General features: G+C 26.5%; 2 protein-coding genes across 6 annotated transcripts; one reads left to right on the plus strand and one right to left on the minus strand.

The window, feature by feature from the left end:
- Positions 1–888: 888 nt before the first annotated feature.
- On the plus strand, positions 889–12,212 carry LOC135927952 (ketosamine-3-kinase-like). 4 transcript variants are annotated; one of them, XM_065464237.1, is made up of 8 exons: positions 889–1,074; positions 1,118–1,201; positions 1,243–1,343; positions 1,389–1,515; positions 5,851–5,904; positions 5,952–6,096; positions 6,921–7,095; positions 11,888–12,212. In XM_065464237.1, the coding sequence occupies exons 1-8, from the start codon at positions 919–921 to the stop codon at positions 11,976–11,978; spliced, it is 933 nt and encodes a 310-aa protein (XP_065320309.1). In that variant the 5' UTR covers positions 889–918; the 3' UTR covers positions 11,979–12,212. The 4 variants fall into 4 exon arrangements, with proteins under 4 accessions (XP_065320309.1, XP_065320310.1, XP_065320312.1 ...); XM_065464238.1 differs by having other exon boundaries at positions 11,909–12,210; XM_065464240.1 differs by lacking the exon at positions 11,888–12,212 and adding an exon at positions 8,890–9,098.
- Positions 12,213–12,227: 15 nt separating this feature from the next.
- LOC135927950 (selenocysteine lyase-like) lies at positions 12,228–21,378 on the minus strand. Of its 2 annotated transcripts, XM_065464236.1 has the most exons (4): positions 21,296–21,378; positions 20,928–21,038; positions 20,559–20,882; positions 12,228–13,441 (listed from the first exon to the last, which is right to left on the minus strand). In XM_065464236.1, exons 2-4 carry the CDS (start codon positions 21,025–21,027, stop codon positions 12,480–12,482), a joined length of 1,386 nt encoding a protein of 461 aa, XP_065320308.1. In that variant the 5' UTR covers positions 21,028–21,038; positions 21,296–21,378; the 3' UTR covers positions 12,228–12,479. The 2 variants fall into 2 exon arrangements, with proteins under 2 accessions (XP_065320308.1, XP_065320307.1); XM_065464235.1 differs by having other exon boundaries at positions 20,559–21,038.
- Positions 21,379–23,431: the final 2,053 nt, after the last annotated feature.

A 23,431-nucleotide genomic window follows, 5' to 3' on the forward strand; every position in this document is an offset into this window, starting at 1 on the left:
GAAAAAAAATTTATGAATCATCCAGATTCCATATTTTGATAATATTGATACATTATTTTTACTTGAACTCGCTCCATATCTATATAGTTTAAATAATATATTATCACACAGAAAATTAAGTATTTAAAATAATAAACAAGGAAGAGTATCAAAACCTTTAATTCAGTTCAAATCTTATGATTATTATAATAGCATGGTCAGAAATAATAGCATAGTCATATTCTTACTACAACAATACAGGTAAATCCTAGAATTTTGCTTGAACATTTAAATCATCCAAACCAAAGTAGTTAAAAAAAATTTAAAATTTTCCTCCAGGAGTAAATAATAATAGCATGCTGATTTAAAATTTTTCGAGTCGATTTATTCTGCTCATTGAGCTGCTCAATTCGAAATGAGTTTTGAGACTCCAACTCAACAGAATCGTTAAAACTCGACTTTTTAACAACATTAGTAAAAAGAATCTAATTATTAAACTTATATACTAATATCATAAAAACTATAAAAAACAATAAATGCAAACATACTATTTGGCTTTTGGCTTGCATAGACTGTAATATGTAATGTTTCAAACTTAATTAAAATTTTATATTGGATAGAGTCAGCATCTAGTCTCTGTAATAAATTGTATTAAATGTTATTTATTTTATATTTTATAAAAAAGAATGGAACATTCGAATTAATAGAATTGATAAAGATAATTTTAAAAATAATAAAACGGTATATTTATTAGATCAGCCAATAATTTGTGGTAGTCATTTTATTATAGTCTGAACATATAGGGTCATTTTAATTTGATTATGGAGATCCTGAATAATTTGTTAGTCTATTTATTAATGCTAATATAATTCTGGCACTGTTTAAATTTAGAACACTGTTTTTGAATTTATAAGTCATTAGAGCATTAAATCATATGTTATGAAATTTGAAGATTTGAAAAACCTAGTTACTAGTGAATTAAATGTCAAAAAATTTGAATGTTTAAACAAAGGAGGAGGAGGATGTATTAACACAGGAGAATCTTATATAACCGATATAGGGAAAATATTCATTAAATCAAACGATAAAGAAAAGGTAGAATATATATGTAATTTCCACATCAAGCATTATTTTAAAGTCTGATATAATGTTTCAAGGTGAATTTAAGAGCTTATTAGCAATTATGGAAACTAATACAGTTAAAGTTCCAAAACCTATAAAAGTTTATTATTTATGATTTCAATAAATTTATAATAAATGAAGATTATCAAAAATTTAAATGGAAATGATATTTTTTTAATAATGGAATACATTGATATTGAAAGATGCAAAAATCAGAAAGAACTTGGTTCAAAATTAGCAAAGTATATACCTTTTTTATTATATATTGTTTTATTAATATTATATAGACTTCATATTTATAATAAAACAATGAAAGAAAATAATTCTAAAGAATATGTTAAGGAATTTGGTTTTTCTATACCAACATGCTGTGGATTTTTGCCCCAAAACAATCACTGGTCTTCAGATTGGATTGTACATATTCTAAAATAATTATAATCAGATTTTTATTATCAGGGACCAAGAATGGAAAGTTGAGTAAATTAACATAACCAGATGGTATATTACAGAACAGTCCAGAATGTTCCTATAAACTATTAAAATTATAATATGGAAATAAATAAATGTTTGATTTCATTATTATATTTAGTTTTCTTAATAATTATTAATAAAATTTATTAATCAATATATAATGGATATATAATTTAATTGATAATAAGAGATAAAAAATTTGGAAAAAGATAGAAATTTTATATCCATTTAGCCAGTACCTATATAAATTATTTTTAGTTTTCTTTATAATTATTTTAAATATCAATTATCATTAATAAAATAAAATTACAATGCTAACAAACAAAGCCCAGAAAAACACTTTTTTGTCCCAAACAGGAACTCAAATATTGTTGTTCCAGGTCCCTGGTTTTTATTTATAAGTTTATAAATTCAGTGTATATTTAAATTAACCCATTAATGGTCACACTTTTTCCAGCTAATAAAAATTCTTGATTTTAAATTTTATCTATTTTAGTTAACTAAGAAATCATAAAAAAAATCAGCATGAAAAAATCATCCAAAATATTCAACTGTTGCATATCTGCAACATTGACCATTAGAGTTATAAAAATAAAATTATATTATTGCAAAAAATCAAAATACAATAGATAATTTCAAAATTTATTATATATTTTTCATATAAGATACAATTTTGTAATTTTTATATTTTATGGTATTTTTTAAAACAATAATTATGTATTGTTACATGTGTATCTTGTCTGACTATGACAAAGCTTGCAACATCAGCTTTTGTTATCGATAATAGCTATAACATAATGTGACCATAAGTAGGGATGTAAGACAGGGGAAATTTCCTATATTTCCCGGAAATTTCCCCTATAGTTTCCCCAATTTTTATAATAGGTTTTTTTGCCTAAATCAACATGATTTTTATAATATTAACAGTTTCCCAATTTTGAAAATGATCTTATGATAAAATAAATACGATTTTTATTAGATTTTATAAAATCATTTTTTCCTCGTGGTTCATATCATAAATTATAATTGTGTTTTGTTTTTGAATTATGTCAATTTCCCTATTTACATTTGCAAAATTTTAGAAGATACTTGTTAAAATTAAATAGCTAGTCTGAAAAGTATATTTATATTATAAATAAATACCGATGAAATTTATAAATAATATATGAAATTTTAAGTTATGTTAATTATCTGATGTCCCTCAAGCGTTTATTCATATCAGGGAGACATTTAACGCTTATAAAACAATATCAAATATATTGTGGCAGAGCTAGATTTTAGAAATAGAGCTGTTTATCGAAAGCCGAAAAAATTTTTGTTGTCGGGACATTCATTATGCTGCTCATATATTTGACCCAAGGTTTTGCGGATTTAATTTAAGAGACAATGAAGTTGTAAAGGGGTTGGATATTATTAACCGATTTTCTGGATATCTAGATTTAGATATTGCAAGAGTAATAGGAAACCTATCCAAATATCGTGCAAGGGAAGATTTTTTTAATATAGCAAGTCTTTGGCAAGGCGCATCATTTACAGATCCAGTGAGTTGGTGGAAAGGTTAAATACTTTTATATTTCTGTAAACAATAACTTAACTCTTTTTCTAATCTTAAAATAGTGTTATTCAATATTTTATTAGGTCTATGTTGCAATCAATACATATCGACCCTAGCCATACGAATTTTATCAGTATCACCAACAAGTGCAGCATCCGAAAGAATATGGTCCTCCTTTGGAAATATTCATTCTAAATCTAGAAATAGAATAAAAAAAATTAGTTTATATAAGAGCCAATCTACATTTTATGGGAAAGGATTCTGAAAATGACAAATTGCTTGATTCCAGAATTTCAAGCTCTGATCTGGAATCATTTTCATCTTCAAACGAAGATAATTAACTATTCAAAATTAATTGTTTAAATATTATTTAGTCTATATATAATATTTCAAATAAAACATGTAAAGTAATTGCAAATTAGTTGAAAATAATTTATATTTGTTTAATTATAATGTTTATAATCTATATATTTTCAATAAAACATAAAAAAAAAATCAATATTGACCTGTAAAGTATTATAAAAAAGATAGTTTCCCGTTATTTCCCTATTTTCCCATTATTTCCCGTTTTTTCCCCAAATTTCCCCGAAATATAGTTTCCCGGGAAATTTACACCATAAGAATTTTCAAGTTTTTCTAGGATGGCCTCTACTTGTAATCATCTTTTTATTTACAGAGGGAGTTTTCAAAAGTGTCATTAGTTATTTCCCTCCGAAATGTTAGTTATGATTTTTTATCATCAGGATTCACTAGATTCCATAACTTCCATGAATTTACTGCTGCTACATCAATAAAATTACTAAAAATAGGCTACCACATTTTTTTACATTATATAATAATTCTATAGATACTCGGTTATCGCACAGATCAACTCCACCCATATTGGAATTATATGAATTTATAAGATTAGGTTGTAATTTTTATTTTTGAGAAAATCTTTCGAGAGAATCTTGATACGCTGCATAAATGGTAAGAGCTTTACCAGTCATCACTGAACTATCATTCCATCGAACTACAAATATTCTATATGTCTTTTCAAATCAGTAGTCGTAATAATTACTCTCTTTTTTGGCATAACTTTAATTGTTTCTAGAGGAGAATTTTCATATTTTCTCTTATAGTCACAGTTGTGAAAAATCCAAGATGCCTCAAATGCTATAAGCCGAAGGTACTTGGACCACTTTGAGTAAATTTCTAACAACCGTTCCTACTAATCCAAGATTCGAAGCCATTGGGCTTTTATTTTTACCTTGATATATATTAAATGAAATTATATATCCATAGGAGGAAGCAAGGGTCCATGATTATATCCAAAATATGTTTACCTTTGATAAACATTTTATAGGAATGACTTACTCAATAAGGTATTGCTCATCTATGCCTAACTTATGTAAAAATTTACCAAATTGTTGAAACTTTTTATTTAGTAAATTTAAATATGCGCGGACTTTATAAAGATTATCCTCTTCAACAAGAGTTGAGTTATTAGATAAATATAGATTCATTTTGATATCTCGAAATGTAAGTGGTGTCATTGAATTTCTAACGATTAGAATAGTAATTTCATTGTCATTCGAACAATATATTCTTTCTTGCGGTAAGGAATGCCAGTCAGCAAAAGAATTCTTATAAATCTTTTCATCGATTTTTTTGTATGGAATAAATATGCGTTTGATCCATAAGCAGTGAATAAATTTTTTGATCAAAAATAATTCCAATATTTATTGGAATTTTTCCGATCAAATCAAATTGATAATAATTCTTTATCATTATCAGTAGGTCAAGATGTGTAAATTGGATCAATTTTTCTCCATTTTAAATTATTACGAAAATTTAATTACTTTCTTGATTTATATATATTGAGGATTCTGAGACAATATCAATATCTGCTGGATTATGGATTTCGATCTCCCCTGCAATAGTCGGTTAAATCGTTTTTATCGAAATCTTCTTCATCACTAACTAAAGCAGCATTAGGAAGTATAATTACAACATCTGCTTCATCACCAGGGCCTTCATCGAAAGCATGGATAGGGCTTCATCAACTGTTAGAAATTATTTTGTCATAATAATATTCTAAATAAATAATTTTTATATTCAAATGAAAAAATATAATTATATGAATTTTCTGGAATTTTTTCTTTTATAAATAATAAAAATATTATGATTAAAAAATAGTATTTTTGTTTAATAAGAATATAAAGAAAAATTTATAATAAAATATTATGCCAAATTTTTTTTATATATTATTTTTTATATAAATTACTTTTTTTTGAACCCTTATGTGGTCAACATTGCATAAATGGTACAGTAAAAAAACATATGATTATTAATTCGAGAATAAATATAATGATGGGCCAAATTAATTAGAATAGATTAAGTCATCTATAATAAATAAATTTATGTCAATTGCATTAAAAAGATACTCTTTTAACGAGGGAGGCTAGAACATATGGCATTTTAATAGTCCAAAATTGTCGAATTTAAATGGCAGCAATCGCATTCAAAAATAAATATTTTTTAAAAGGTGTTTTTTATGTTATAGTACAATCTTCGAGCTATAAGAATCATATGTGAAATTATTTTAATTCAAATTTATATTTGAAAAATCAATAAATAACAACTGTTGCAGATTATGGTATGACCATTAATGGGTTAATAAATAATTTTTATTGATATTAATATTCCCTATAGATTTTATTCCTTTTTTTAATTATATCCAGGAATTTTTTATTCAGCAAAAATTAGAATACCAAATCAATATGATAGATGATAAGGTTCATAATTAATAAATTTAACGTAGCAAAACTTTTTTAAACTTTAGCACAATGATAAAGAATGCATTTCTATTTGGAGTCAATTGAAAGAATGTATACCAAAATATTTTGATGGTATAATTATAGAACCATCCCTTTTACATGGGGATCTGTGGTCTGGAAATATAGGGCAAACACCTGATGGAGATCCAGGTCAAATTTTGTGCTTCGATTTTTATTTTCTCCTGATTATTTTTAAAATCTTTATTTAAATAATTTGCCGATTTCAAGTATGTAGATATTATGTAGATAAATATCATACTATCAAAGAAAGATTATTGAAATGTTTCTTTCATTCTTAATAGTGCACACAAATTGAGTGTTTGTGTTATGCCATGCTTTTTTAAATATAAAAGTCGTAATGCATCTCTTGTTTAAACTAAGTTTGCCTTTTTTATTATTAATATCAAGCATCGACTCATTTTTAACAAGTTATAAAAAAGAATTGATTTTTGTAAATTATATTATCGTATGCCTTTTATTTTATTAATTTCGAAATATTCTATTTTAAAAGATACGTTATTTTTTACATCTTATATAATATTAAATTCAATTTTCATTTTAAATAACTTGAAAGTAGTGCCCCCCCCCCCATTAATCTTACCTGGGTTCCAAGGTTTAGTCGTCTTTTTTGCGGAAAATTTTTGAGAATGATCATAGCTAACTTGCAAAATAATATATAAAAATGTATTGAAAAAGCAAACCAGATGTAACTAACGCCAGGTGATAATTTGAACAATTTGCATTATACTATTGGAAATGCGTTATTTGCGTTTGGAACACCGCTTTGAAAAGCTCAATTTGTGTGCACTATAATGTTTGAAATAAGATAATAAAAGGTAATTTTTAATTTCGGCACTAGTCCTAAATATTAAAGATTTATGCTAATTATCAATTTAGGTATAATCATCCAAAATTTAATAATAGTAAAGATGACAATATACTTTCCATTCTAAATATTTAAATTAAAAATAAAGTTATATTTGACCCAGCTTCTTTTTACGGACATCACGAATATGATTTGGGAATAGCTGGTATCTTTGGAGGGTTTAATGAACAGTTTTATAAAGCATACCACAAAGTATTTCCCAAAATGCCTGGTTTTGATGAACGTCACCAATTGTATCAGCTGTTTCATTATTTAAACCATTGGTTAGTTTTTAACAAAATAATTTCATTAGAAAAACAGGTAGTACTGGAGTTTTATCAAAAATTATTTATCAGCTATTCTTTAAATGCTAGAAATATTTTTGGCAAATTTTCTTCAAAAATTTGAATAACTTACTTTTATTAAAAGAACAAACAATCTTAATGAAAAATTTGATGTCATTAGGTCTAAAACAAATTATTTGTTATTTTATATATTTTACGAATAAGAATAACACAATTATTGGAATCGAATATGAATGAGGAAAAGTATTAGTGAAATAGTAAGCTTTTTATTATTCGATTTGAATTATTCGAAATTACTTATAATGGAATTCTTTTAACAATTACCTACCTCATATAATATAAATACAACAACTTTATTAGAAAAATTTAAGGAAATATATAATGAATACAAAGTTAAATATAATATTAATACATCATCTGATGAAACAATAGTCCAGGCAAACACGGATAAAATATTCGAATAAAATATCATCTCATCAATTTGAGGTTGAAACATATCTTTATGAATTAAGAATCGTGGAGACCGCATGGGGATTATTTTCCCGTTTTGTCGAAAATAGCAACTGACATATGTCCAATAGGGATCTTCGGCTTCATGTGAGCGGCTATTCTCATTGGGGATAAATATGATAATGATAGAATGTCTTTGAAGGAAGAAACCATGAAGGACTTTTGTCAAATTCGAAAGCATAATTATAATTTTTATGCATTAATTTTGATGTATAAAATGAGATCATTATGCATTTTTAGAAAATTTTAATAAAATTTGAATATTAGATCGAAGAAATAACGTATATAAAAAGAATTTAGACATTATAATCAATTCTAATTCTAAAAATCCGGTGTTTTTGGCCAATTATACGTATAACATTATGAAATCATTGGGTTTTATTTCGTTTATTTCCTGTAAATTTTGATATGCTAATAACAATTAGTCCGAAATGTAAAAAATTATATCAACAATATCCATTTTGAATTTGCCCATTTAAGGCACATTAAACATTTCAATTATTCTTTTTTTTAGATTTTATCAAATGTAATGGATTTGTTGTCTAATTTAATCAACATTTCTTCTCATCTTATACAAATGCTAACCATTATCTTTGTTTCATACCCCTAAGCTAACAATTAACTTGGTCCAAGAGCGCAGTCCTGTATTTCAGTAAAAACTAAAAGATAATGGCTCGTATCTAATAAAATGTAGAATATATACTCATCGAATTTTGCACTTAAATTAACATTTGCTCACACGACCCGGCCCGGATTTTTTTTTTTTTAATTTATGCCTATCTCGGGTAAAAAAAAATTTAGGCCCAGGCCGGCCCGGGTACTTTTAAAAAATAAGTACGGCCCAGCCCGTGTACCCGAGCTTAGAGCCGGGCCGACAGGTCTCTGATTCCACCTCTTATATGCACACAAAATGATATAAAGTTATTTCATTAAAATTATTAATATTGTGATTATATAATTACATATGTAGTTGAATAAGAATGTAATGTTAAGTTATTTCTTTCATTAATATTGATTGCATAAGAATGACATCTAAAATAATTGCATTAGAATTGTAATAATTAGATATTATGTTGCATAAGAATATCATTATATATTTTGCTGCTAAAAAATGGCATCTCAAGTTTTTCATTTAACAAAGAGAGAAAGTTATTCAAATTTTTGACCAAAATTTGTCAAAAATATTTCTAACAGAATAATTTTTGATAAAATTTTAGTGCTACCAATAATAATGTAACTGCAATAAATATTACAGTAAAATAGATTATAAACATTAAACAAATTATAGATTTGCTTATCATTTAATGATAAAGCAAGAATAATTCAATGGCCGGCTCTGGGTGCATTACAGGACAAAAAAACCTTGTATGGGCACAAATAATTGATTAGGAGCACCATATGAATATTTAAAAAATATTTCAATTTTATCCCCCCCCCCTCCCGCCTTAATTAAATAATACCACAAAATCATTTTTCTATGTTATTATTTTTTGTTTTATTATTAAAATATATTTCCATATTATCAAAGCGAGACCAATTTAATAAATTTTAAGCCTCCCCTACCCCTATTCAAAGGAAACACGATTTGCCTTTTCCAAAATATATTTTTTTTATATTGGTATTTTCGCATATAATTAATTTTTTTTTATTCTGAATTATATTAATGTAATTTTGTATTTTTAATTCCAAAACCCTTTTCTAATTTAATATAAAAAAACAGAAAATCCAATAAATTGTGAAATAAGATTATATCCGTTTTGACTAGCCGTGTTTATTTCCTAAATCCGACGCGTTTCAAAAGAATTTTTATAAAAAGGATTTTTTTTCGTTAGCGATGGCGGACTGGGAAGAAATCTGTTGTCGCAATGCCCTTTTGCTCACTATATTCAACGATTATATACTGGTTTCGTTTGAATCACCTTTTAGAATTAGCGGTATCAGATGTCGTAAAAATGGTTACTGACGTTAATCACTTTAAAGTCTTTATTACACGATAAATAATTTATATAGCCAATCTAACAAAAATCAAAAGGCTTTGGATAAAATAGCGTTTAAGTTCATCTATATTTTTTTTTTGTTGGCTTTGTTAGATAACCCGTTTGCCTTCCTTTTTGACTTGGTTTAATTGTTATTATTGATTTGATTTCGCGTAGTTGGTCGGGATGTTTTAAATAGGTTTTGTTTCTTCTTTTTCTTCTTCCCTTTTCCAGGATTGTGATGGCGATTCTAGTTTTTCGACCAATTGTTCCCACCATCACTGTTTTATTTTCGCTTGTTATTTTAACATCATTTATCTGTAGATCTATAGCGATTTTTGCGATTCGTTGGTAGAAATATTCTCAATCGTAGTTCACCTGAAGTTTTACGTACCACTACCATTGGAGTACTCCAGGTTACTCTATATAGTTTGTCAATATTCACGTTACCATTATCATTATAATGTTGATCATGTTAATTTCTACATATGTTGGTAACGATAAGTCAATTCTATAATTCCTGAAATCCAAATAGGCTGTGTAAAATTTTATAATCCACGGAAATCCAAATAGGCTTATCAATATTTTGATAGATCATAAATTCTATAATCCATGGAAATCTAAATAGGCTGTATCAATATTTTGATATAAATTCTATAATTCATTTTGATAGTGCCCTTTATCATTATCATAAATTCTATAATCCATGGAAATCTAAATAGGCTGTATCAATATTTTGATATAAATTTTATAATCCATGGAAATCTAAATAGGCTGCATCAATCATTTTGATAGTGCCCTTTATCATTATCATAAATTCTATAATCGATGGAAATCTAAATAGGCTGCATCGTGCCTTTATCATAAATTCTATAATTTTGTTTAAGTTTCACGATTGGTCTTCGTCTTTAGTATCTGGGTATCGTAAACATAGTTCTCCGGCGATTAATTTATCGCGAATTCTTAATTCTTATTATGGATTCAGTAGGGCGTGACTTAATCTAATGAAATTAATTGCTCCTATCAATAGAAAATTTTGAGGATATTTTATGTGTCTATAGTCGTCAGTAGCCCATTTATCTCATTCATCTTTTATCCATAATTGCTAAATCAATTTATTATTTTTTTTAACAAAAAAAAATTATAATTCTATATATTTAATTTGACCGAAAACCGCGCGACCTTTTTCCTCGTCGCCAAATATTATATCGATTATGTTTTATAAAAAAACTGTAATTCTTATGGTATATATACATTTATATAATTATCCAATTTAACTTGTAATAATATGCAATTTGATTAACCTCGATAATATAATATTACATGTCGGAATAATATAATATACAAATATAAGGTGACCTTTAAATATATCTTACAATAATAAATATTCAAATGTAACATCATCCAGAATAGTATTGCGCAAGTCTGAAGATTTTGTTTGTAGAAGGAACAAAGGTTTGGACATCTATTAGCGAAATCTCGAGGCTTAAGGAATATTTTTCTGACTAATATATTGAGTTAGCCGTTTTTAAGAATCGGCTCAAAACGAGCCGTTTAACAACACTACACGCCACCCATAAAATTTAAATGAGCATTCTTTCAATTTTTTTAAAATCTAATAAAAAATTGATGCAATTTCCCCTACAAAAAAAATGTTTTATAATTTAGGAAATTGCTATATTAAAGATTAAAAAAATTCAATTTAGATTACGGATAAGAAATTTATTTGATCATAAAATATTTATTGATATTATTTCTAATTATAATGCAAAAATAATAATGAATTAATATTTTCTGGAATCAATAATCTTTTATTTTGTGAAATCAACATCCATATATTTAAAAAATGATCAGTATATACTTATTTTATTATAAACGATAGCCACAAACTCGGAATCAATAATTTTTAAATGACGTGTAGTTAATTAATAAGTGAAAAAAATATTCCCACAAGGATTTTAAATTAGGCCTTCCGGATACCATAAAAAAAATAGCTTTATTTTTATTTTAATCAGGGAATTCGACAAAAATATTTAATTTAGCAAAAAAAAAATTGACTCCTTTTCGACGAAAATACTGATTATATTGTTTATTTAAAAATTATCAAATTTCATAGTTTATATATATTTTTTTCCCAACAATTTCCTAATCGCTCCTGAATCGAAATAGCCAACCCAATTTTTAATAATATCATTACGGAGTTGTCTATACAGAATAAAGTCAAATAGAGCCTAGAGCCGGCTTTGAATTGAATATTTATTATAAATTGCAATTTTTATAAAAAGTAAACATAAATGTTTAAATAGGAATCATTTTGGTGGTAGTTATCGCTCGCCTTCTATCAATATCATGAAAAAGCTAATCAAGGATTATTAGATTTATCAAAACATTTATTTAACAATGTATTTTAATTTCTTTCTTTACATTCATTTTCTGGTGAAGCGAATTTTACAATTTAATTTACAAATCTATCAGTAATTTTTTTAAGTCGATTCAACAAATAATTGTTTTATGATGAAATTTCTTTTTTTTTACCATATATTATTTTCAAGCAGTGCATATTTTATAAATTTATTCGTAAACCTGTATAATGAATAATTGACTAAATAAAATGAATATCGGCATTATATTAAATATAAAATTTGAGGTAATTAACACCAAAATACAAAAAATTGGAATATGTTTTTTTTAAATTAGCTATAAATTTTCAAAAAGTTCTTCGCGATATATATACATATAAATTGACTACAAAATATAATAACCAAAAACAAAATAGAGCGAATTAATATCTAAAGACTAGGAAAAAGGACTAATCAGGAAAAGCTTTATAATCAATAATACTGTTTGCTTAAAGCCAATACCTAACGTGAAGAATGTCTAAAAATTTAGGGCCAATCTCAGATCTTCAATGGCGTCATCTACTTGTTGCTGTGTAGTGAACCTACCAGTACTCAATCTAATTGATTTCTTAGCCGTACTAACATTCATACCACTATTAAGTAAAACCTTTGAGGGTTCATATTTGCCTGCATGGCAAGCAGCGCCCGTACTGGCCATTAACTTAGAACACTTTTCCAGTATCATGCATCCCCATTCATGCTTCACGGAATCAGATTCGAAGGAAACGGACAAAGTATTAGGTAGTAAATGACCCCGGTGATTGTCTAAGTATAATTGCTCGAAATCTATAAAATTGTTCTCTTTTTCTTTTGAATAGTCAAAGTCTGTCGACAAAAATTGCAAATTATTAAAATTTATAACAGGTCCAAAGGTATTAAATAAACGCTTTATCAAATAAGCTGTGATGGTCTCTAGACTGTATGAGAAATCCTTTCCTGTAGGATTTAAAGCTTGATTACTCATATAGGCCAGACGAGCGGCTTCTCCTAGCCCTGCTATAAGAGCCGTATTTTCTGTCCCGGCTCTCAGGCCACCCTCTTGACCGCCACCTAACAATAATGGGTTAAGATTATTATGGAATTTTAAATGTGAAGAATAATATAGTGCACCAATGCGGGGACCATAAAATTTATGGCCCGTGAGAGTAAGGGAATCAACCCCTAGCTCTATGATAGAAATGGGTATTTTACCAATAGCTTGAGAAGCATCCGTATGGATTATTATATCACTTCGATTGATAGAACACTGACTATTCGGATTGTGGCAAAAATCATTTAAAGTTTGACTGAGTTCTTTGATAGGTTGTATAACTCCTGTCTCATTGTTGGCTAACATGATGGTTATCAAGCGAGTGTTGTGCTGTAGTGCTGATACAAGATCAGATATAAGTATTTTGCCACTGATAGGGGATATTGGAAGATAGGTTACTGAGAGTTTACCTTTTATTTTTATCAATAATAAAAAATTAAGTTGATAATAAAATATTATTATAATTATAACTATAAGGAGCTGACCGATCTATTAATAAAATTTTATTCAGACCACACGGGAACAATTTATTGCACTGGATTATAACTTCAATCAAAATAACATTAGTTTTGAGTTTCATTTCAAATAATGCAAAATGAATTAGTGATCTGCATCGGGCCTAATTATTCATGCCCGGCCCGGCAATTTTTTTTTAAATATAGAAATTAATTTATATAATTACTCAAAATAAAAGACATATGTTATATGGCGTTTTCCAATAAATAGAATCAAATTTTTTTATTTTACATAAAAAATTCAAATAAAATTGATAAATTTAGATATATTTAAAAAAATACCAAGGTCCGACCTGACCCGGCTTGATTTTTTTTTAAAAATATTAGGCCCGGCCCCGATTATTTTAAATAGAATTAGGCCCGGCCCAAAGCGCGTTCGGGCCGGGTTTAACTTTGCAGATCTCTATTGAATGCGTTCATGAATTAAGTTGGTTTTTTTGAAAAGATAATGAACGACGTTCCTTTTATTTATTACGAACTTTGAATGTGAACGCGGTTCCTTTTTTGACGAATGCATTCATTCAATTTAAAAAATCTTCATTTGAAAATAAAAATTTTAATTTAATATTGATCCAAATTTTTCATGAAAAAAGTTTTTTTTTAATTAACTGTTTCCTATATCAGTTGAATTTTTTAACAAGTCACTATTTTTATTTGAATATTATTTATAGATTAGAGTAAGCATCGATATCATCAACATTCTGAATTACCATGGCCCAAATATAATAAATACTCTACAGTAGAATAATATCTTCAATAAAATAATTCTATCCTTACCAAATGTAAAATGTGTCTAAAAAATATATAAAATCTTTAGGTTCTAATTTAAAGATACTTGATTGCAATATTTATTATTTTATTAATATAACTATAAGTTTCCTGTTAATAATTTATTTTAGATTGCTATTTCATTATTAAATTATGAATATTATAATTGAATAAATATTATATAGTATAATAGGTATAAAATAGTTAATATCTTTTAGAATTTATTTATTTTTGGTATGTATGATTATTTGAAATTTCACTATTATTTTTAAGTTTTTATTAAGGGTTGCATATCTTAATAGTTGCCAAAGCAATATTTAGTGCATTATGATTAATGATTAAGAGTGTATTTTGTTTTTTATTCCCCAAAAGTCTCATTTAAAATATGGGCAAGGCTGAATGTGGCTTGTTAAATATTTTAAATCATTTTTTGTTGTTTTCTTTTAAAATAATTCTATTTTTTTAGGCCTTCATTATAAATAAATTGAATTTAGATTCCTATTATTAATTTATTATTATTTGAATATGTAATATTCTTAACCAATGCCAAAAATGATAATTACAATTATATAAAAAAAATTATTTTAAAATTCGAAGTGATTAAAAATGGAATGTTATTACTTATTTAACTTTTAATTTATTTTTACAAATTAATTAAAAATGATATGGTTAATTACATCTCTACATTTTTCAATAAATAATTATTAGTTTTGATATTGGTATTAAGCATCTGGTATTGGTAGATGTTGTGTTAGTATTGAGTTGAGTATTAGCTAAATGTGGTGCATCTCTGCGAAAAATGTAAATAAGCCAATAAAACCTAGTGTTGTTAAACGGCTAAGCCGATGCGGCTAAGCCGCCACTCGAGTCGAGTTTTTAGTCGTAATAAACGGCTCAGCATTGATCGGCTCAATCAGCTGTTTGAGCCGACACCCGAGCTGACTCCTGAGCCGATTTTATATTTAAAAATATTTTATATATAAAAGAAAGTAGTGTTGTTAAATAGTTAAGTTTTATCGACTCTGAACTCGAGCCGTAGTCGTATAATACGGCTCAGACTCGGCTCAATAAGCCATTTGAGCCGACTCCCGAGCTGATTTTATATTAAAAATTATATTATATATAAAAGATATCAAATTTATAAAGAATTATACAAACTATTATTATATATATATAATAGAGTTGTTAAAAGTTATTTTTTAAATGGATCTAGGTGCAGATACAAATACATTGTCTAAAAATGGATCTAGATGCAGAAATATACAATTTTAAAGATACATCTAGATACAGATACAAATTTTTGCATACTAATATACAGGGTTCGCCGTTGTTCTCGAACAGATACAGCAGATATAATCTTGATCTGTAAATATATTTGGGTTTATTTAGGGGATATATTATATGCCCCAAGCTAAGAATCCGTTTAATATATTATTTGGTGTTACTGTAATTATATATTTTAACCGACCCATAACATCAAGGTGACATATATTATAAACATCGTTATTGCGTGGTGACTTCTCTATAGATTTCAGATAAATTTTATTTTATAACAAATACATTAAGGAACATATGTGCCAAATTTGAATCCTGAGGATATGTATATTTTAGTAAAAGCAAAATATACTAGAGAATGATTTTTATATTTTTTGGGTAAAAAACAGTTTTTTGACAAAATAGAAAAACCAGGTAAGTTTTTAAAAAGATGAACATAGGTATGAAATTAGATATAAAAATACATCTTCACACCAAATTTAAAATCTTTGTGCTCAAGGGTCTAAAAAATTATTCGCGTTAACATTGTTACCCCGTCAATCGCTTTACTCAGGTCTCCCCTACATAGAGAAATTTTTTTAAGATATATATAACATGATATTGCATCAAACTTTAAAATTTATTTAAAATTTTTTACATTATTATTTATCTCAAGAATTCAAGTAAAATTTCTTTTACCTGAGATTATACCTATATAAATCCTGCATAATAATAAATCCTGCATAATAATTTAATTGTATGATAAATCAATTGAAATTGACGCAATAATTTGTTTTTTATTAATATATTTTCGAATATTATAATTTTATATATGTATAAATAATGTAAAAAATATTATATAAACAATTTAAATAGTATAATACATAAATTATTTATTCCCAAATATTATCGGTAATAGTAAAAAGATTCACATCCCACGAATTTAACGACAGCGTCTGTAAGAACGGATGAAGACATCCTATTTCTCTTCTTAGTCATTGTATCGACAGCTCTAGAGAAAGTTCTTTCACTTGATACGGATGTAGTTTTTTGTGCCATAAAATCTTTAGCTAATTTGGACAACCTTGGAAAACGATGAGTATACCGAGACCACCATCCCAAAACATTCTCGGTGGTCTGTGCAACTGGGTCTGATAAATAATCCTCTATTTCCCCCATAGCAGGATTCACGGCTTCTTGGGCACAGCTAAAAATGAATATATAATTTATGTATAAGTTAATAAATACTTACGTTCGCAATTCATTAAGTATATTTACTGACATTAAATGAGATTCATTTTCTTCATTAGTAAAATTATATCTATCTAAATTATTATTATCATTAGGGGTGTACCGATACCACTTTTTGGAGGCCGATCCGATCCGATATTTCAGATATTAAATTGATATCGGCCGATAACCAATCCGATATCATATCTAATTTTGTATTCTGCAAAGATACCGGTTTTAATTTTTAATATACTTTTTATTAGTACAACATCTATAATTTTACTATACCATAACATATGTCATTTAAATATATTATAATGGTCAGTTATAGTTTATATTCAATTCAATTGCTATTATTTATATAATAAGTAATAACATTAATCTATTTACATAATTAGTAATAAAAAAATATATTATGAAATTTGAAATTAATATTTAAAATTAATATATCGAAGATTTCTTTTTATCAGAGATATGTCGGCGGTGATGGGGACTGTTAATATCACTAGCATCACTAAAAACAGATACTGAAGAGATTAATGAACACTTTTTTAAACAGAATGCGAAAAAAATAACTATATTGCAGAATGTTTATTAACTAATGATTTCTATTAAAAAAATTAAACATAAAAATGTATTTCGATTTTATAGATATAACTTTTTTTAAATTTTGTTAAAAGCGCCATTTTATATTGGATCGGAAAATTTTATAATATTTGCCGATAACCGATATTTTAAAATGAGCGAAATATCGGCCCGATCCGATATAAAATATCGGTACATCCCTAATTATCATCATTATATTGAATAAATAAATCTTTCATAATATTCCGATGTATTCAAAATCGGCGGCAAATATTTTTTCTTAATCCTTGGATCAAGTATACCGCAAACGTAATTAGGAAATGATTCCATAATTACAATATACATCTCTGCAAAAAAAACATTATTACCAATCTTCACGAGCTTCGTAGTGAAGTCTCCTTAACAACCGATATTTGGACCGGATTAAATAAAATGACGTTTTGTTCATTAACAATCCACTATATAGATAAAACATGGATGATAAAGAATTTCTTATTAGATATTCTTGAATTCCCACACCCCCATGGTGGTCAGGATATTTTTGAAATAATAAAAACAACTTTAGAGGAATATGAAATTATTAGCAAAGTAATAAGCATAACGAATGATAATGGGGCTAATGTTATCCATGGAGTTAATTTATTGATAGAATATATAGAAAAAAATTATAAAAAAAAAATGTATAATCACCGATGCTTAGCCCATACTATAAATCTTATCGTGAAATACGGGCTGGATTATTTTTCCCCATCATTAGAAAAAATTGAGGGCTTCGTAAAAAGTATTCACAGAAGCCCCAAATTAATGCAAGGATTCATGAAGATAAGTGGGGGTATTAGAATACCGATGGATGTTGCCACAAGGTGGAACAGCAAGTACATCATGATTACAGCCATTAATAAGGTATTTTTAATTATAACATTTAACATATTTTAATTTTTAATAGAATATCCAGCTAGCTAAAGATTACAGTGGTGATAAAGACTTTAGCTTAAACACCGAGGAATCTAAATTTTTGGTGCTTTTAGAACAATTTTTGTTTCCATTTTATAAAATAACCTGCGAAATAAGTGAGGAGAGCCACAGAAATATCGGTATGGCCATGTTATACATGGATAAAATACAGACTAATTTGGAGTCTGTATGTAGATTTAGTACAAATAATTGTATTAAAAGTGGGGCTACAAAAATGCTGGAAAAATTTTCCTAATTACGTTTGCGGTATACTTGATCCAAGGATTAAGAAAAAATATTTGCCGCCGATTTTGAATACATCGGAATATTATGAAAGATTTATTTATTCAATATAATGATGATAATAATAATTTGGATAGATATAATTTTACTAATGAAGAAAATGAATCTCATTTAATGTCAGTAAATATACTTAATGAATTGCGAACGTAAGTATTTATTAACTTATATATAAATTATATATTCATTTTTAGCTGTGCCCAAGAAGCCGTGAATCCTGCTATGGGGGAAATAGAGGATTATTTATCAGACCCAGTTGCACAGACCACTGAGAATGTTTTGGGATGGTGGTCTCGGTATACTCATCGTTTTCCAAGGTTGTCCAAAATAGCTAAAGATTTTATGGCACAAAAAACTACATCCGTATCAAGTGAAAGAACTTTCTCTAGAGCTGTCGATACAATGACTAAGAAGAGAAATAGGATGTCTTCATCCGTTCTTAAACAGACGCTGTCGTTAAATTCGTGGGATGTGAATCTTTTTACTATTACCGATAATATTTGGGAATAAATAATTTATGTATTATACTATTTAAATTGTTTATATAATATTTTTTACATTATTTATACATATATAAAATTATAATATTCGAAAATATATTAATAAAAAACAAATTATTGCGTCAATTTCAATTGATTTATCATACAATTAAATTATTATGCAGGATTTATATAGGTATAATCTCAGGTAAAAGAAATTTTACTTGAATTCTTATGAGATAAATAATAATGTAAAAAATTTTAAATAAATTTTAAAGTTTGATGCAATATCATGTTATATTATATTATATATCTCTTAAAAAATTTTCTCTATGTAGGGGAGACCTGGGTAAAGCGATTGACGGGGTAACAATGTTAACGCGAATAATTTTTTAACCCTTGAGCACAAAGATTTTAAATTTGGTGTGAAGATGTATTTTTATATCTAATTTCATACCTATGTTCATCTTTTTAAAAACTTACCTGATTTTCCTATTTTGTCAAAAAACTGTTTTTTACCCAAAAAATATAAAAATCATTCTCTAGTATATTTTGCTTTTACTAAAATATAAATATCCTCAGGATTCAAATTTGGCACATATGTTCCTTAATGTATTTGTTATAAAATAAAATTTATCTGAAATCTATAGAGAAGTCACCACGCAATAACGATGTTTATAATATATGTCGCCTTGGGGTAATAAAGCTGTTATGGGTCGGTTAAAATATATAATTACAGTAACACCAAATAATATATTAAACGGATTCTTAGCTTGTGGCATATAATATATCCCCTAAATAAACCCAAATATATTTACAGATCAAGATTATATCTGCTGTATCTGTTTGAGAACAACGGCGAACCCTGTATATTAGCATGCAAAAATTTGTATCTGTATCTAGATGTATCTTTAAAATTGTATATTTCTGCATCTAGATCCATTTTTAGACGATGTATTTGTATCTGCACCTAGATCCATTTAAAAAATAACTTTTAACAACTCTATTATATATATAAAATAATAGTTTGAATAATTCTTTATAAATTTTATATCTTTTATATATAATATAATTTTTAATATAAAATCGGCTCAGGAGTCGGCTCAAATGGCTTATTGAGCCACTCTAGTCTGAGCCGTATTATACGTACGGCTCAAGTTCAGAGTCAATAAAACTTAACTATTTAACAACACTACTTTCTTTTATATATAAAATACTTTTAAATATAAAATCGGCTCAGGAGTCGGCTCAAATGGCTTATTGAGCCGCTCTAGTCTGAGCCGTATTATACAACTATGGCTCGAGTTCAGAGTCAATAAAACTCAACTATTTAACAACACTAATAGAACCTAAATATCAGGTCTAATGTACAGCACTAATACAAACTATTTGATGATAATAAATTTAGAAGAAAACATTTATTAAAAACCATATTGATCTACCTTTATTTTGAAGATCTTGAAGTAGCAAAAGAATGGAATCATGCTCAATACATGATGTAATAACATGTGGTATGTTCATGTTTTCATTAAAAATTTGAGTATTATGGTTACCATTTGCACAATATACTTCATTAAACCCATTTGGACTGTTCAGATGATTGCTTTCAACACCAGCTTGAGCTTTGTAGATTTTATCTTTAGTCTTTTGAAAGTTCTTTAGCACAGAATAAACAATAGTGTTATTGGATTCTGTACCCCCACTAGTGAATATTATATTGGATTGATCATTACAATCTATGAGTTTTGCTAAATGAGCTCGAGCCTCTTCAATAACACTTTTAGCTACTTTCCCTAAGATATTATTACTACTAGGATTAGCCCAGGAGTGTTTTAAATGATGGCTTATGACTTTATGAACAGATTCTTCCAAGGGTGTCGTAGCATTATAGTCAAAATAAAGAAATTCCATTTTTGTGAAAGCTATAAAAATAATAAGGTTAAATAACTTATGAGGTATTTATGATAAAATAATATTTAAACTTATGAGATATATTATGTATAATTAAGGTAAAATAATATTTATTTTATTTTTCATAAGAAATTGATTATCATCCTACATTTTCTTTAATATATAGTTCATAATATTTAGAGAAGAAATAATTATGTGATACAAAATTTTTTTTCTACTAAACGCTTAAAAATCAACACAATAGTTAAAATTTTATATTTTATTTTACCTGAAATATAAAAATAAAATGGTTATCCTACATAACAAGCATACAAGAGTTTTTCAAAGATTTCCATGTCCAGTCGTATGCATGAATTAATTTTTTAAACCAAATTATTTATCACAATTTTAACATTAAGGGACTAGACATATAAAAACTTTATATAATAAAAAATAAGGTTAAATAGAGGATAGGGGATACAATTATGAAAACATAAATGTAACTCAAAAAATGTGTAGTAATTATAATTATATATAAATATTTCTTTGTATTTTTTTGTCTTTAGAAGAGGAATTCTTTGGCTTCCAATGTGTGGATTCGTATTTTATGTGCCCAAGATTTTTAGAAAAGAGGTGAAGTGTTAACAGTTAATTTTAAAATCTCAACGGATGAATGTGGCCATTGGAGTAATAATAAAGTTACCCAATGTTTTGTTTCGGCTTATGTAAGTGTGTTGCTGTTGATATTTGTTAGAAGTGATAACCTCTCATTCACATTAGAGCGAATACGCGGTGAAAAATAGAGCATATTTTGTTTATTTGTGAATGCTAAATTTTCTCTTTCATGCTAACCCCTAAAATATAGTTGGCGCGTCCTATCTTTTCAAATAGCTCGGCTTTGGACTATATCCGAAAATTTTCATATTCAATATGTCCTTGCGGATTTGAGAAATGCAAGTTTGTCGAACTCGGTTGGGTTATACATCTATAATTCAGGGGAGTCACAAGTCTACAATCTCAGGGGGCTTAACTAAAAAAAAATTTATGGTGAGCGAAGACCTCATCCAAAATTTGCAATATAATACTTTTTTTAAATTTGCTAATGTACAATTATTCTGAATTTCATATTTTGTCATTTATTATATTATGCATACAAAATAAACTTGCATATAAATAATTAAAACAATACATGCCATTTCTAAAAATGATATTTTTTAATACAAAATCTATTACAGTATAAATAATTTCGACTGCTTAAAAAAAATTGCGTCTAAAGAATTACAAGTGATTAAAAAGGTTAATTAATTCATAAATATGCTTCAATTAATGGTTTTTAAAAACCACATAATATAATATAATTCTTAGCAACTTACATTGACAAAAGGTCATGTCTTTTTTAATTATTAGAATTTTATGAAATTTTTATATATTGGGCATCCAGATCGGATCTATTAACTTTTATTTAATTGTCTTCATACATATAAATTCTCCCCAAAAATATCTATATTAATATTATAATTCTAATAATGTTTTTGTTAATAATATTATATTATCTATTTATATATTTTTTTGCGGCTATAAATCAAATATTTTAAATATTGCTAAATGTAAAGTTAATGTATAAGTTGGGTATTAGAGCCTAGAAATAAAATACATATTATAAATTCTAATTCCTTTAAAAAATTCTATTAATTATAAATTAATCCATTTTAAATTAACATAAAAGGAAAAAGTAACAAAAGATAGAACGAAAAATAAAAATAAAAAGATTAAAAATTAACAAATTATATGAGAAAAATAAAAAGCTTTAAAAGAAAAAGGGTTAAACAAAATAAAATTCCAACATTTAGAAAGTGGTTTGATATTCACAAAATCTCAATAATATATCCTTTCTTTAATAATCATTTACATAGTCTGTAATTTTAAATAATATCATTATAATTCTTTTAATTTCCATAATAATTTTTCGTTTTTATTTAAATATTACAACAGTTAATATAATGGAAAATTTATTTTGTAACTTTCTTTTTGTTAAATAGTTAATTATACTAAGTTGTTACAATATATATAAGACTATATGATATTATCAGTTAACAGATTATTTATTTTATCTTCAAAATACTATGCCGAGAATCACCTTTTGAATCACCACGTTTTCTTTTTGATTTTATATACATTTGATTATTTGCTTCAATAAATAAATTATCTTAAGCTACGACAATATCAAATATGTTTTTTTTGAATTAACTAAATTTCTGTAATCTAAAATATTTTCTAGTCAATAATCGTTAATTATAGTTTGAAATATATTAAATAATATATCCGTTTCTGGACATTTATGGAAAAATTATAACAAAATTAGAAAATTTATATCATTTAATATATCAAAATATCCATGAGATGAGATATTATAAAAACATTATCT

The sequence above is a fragment of the Gordionus sp. m RMFG-2023 genome, chromosome 4, assembly GCF_954871325.1.
Source record: "Gordionus sp. m RMFG-2023 chromosome 4, tfGorSpeb1-WG-v2, whole genome shotgun sequence".
Classification (NCBI taxonomy): Eukaryota; Metazoa; Nematomorpha; class Gordioida; order Chordodea; family Parachordodidae; genus Gordionus; species Gordionus sp. m RMFG-2023.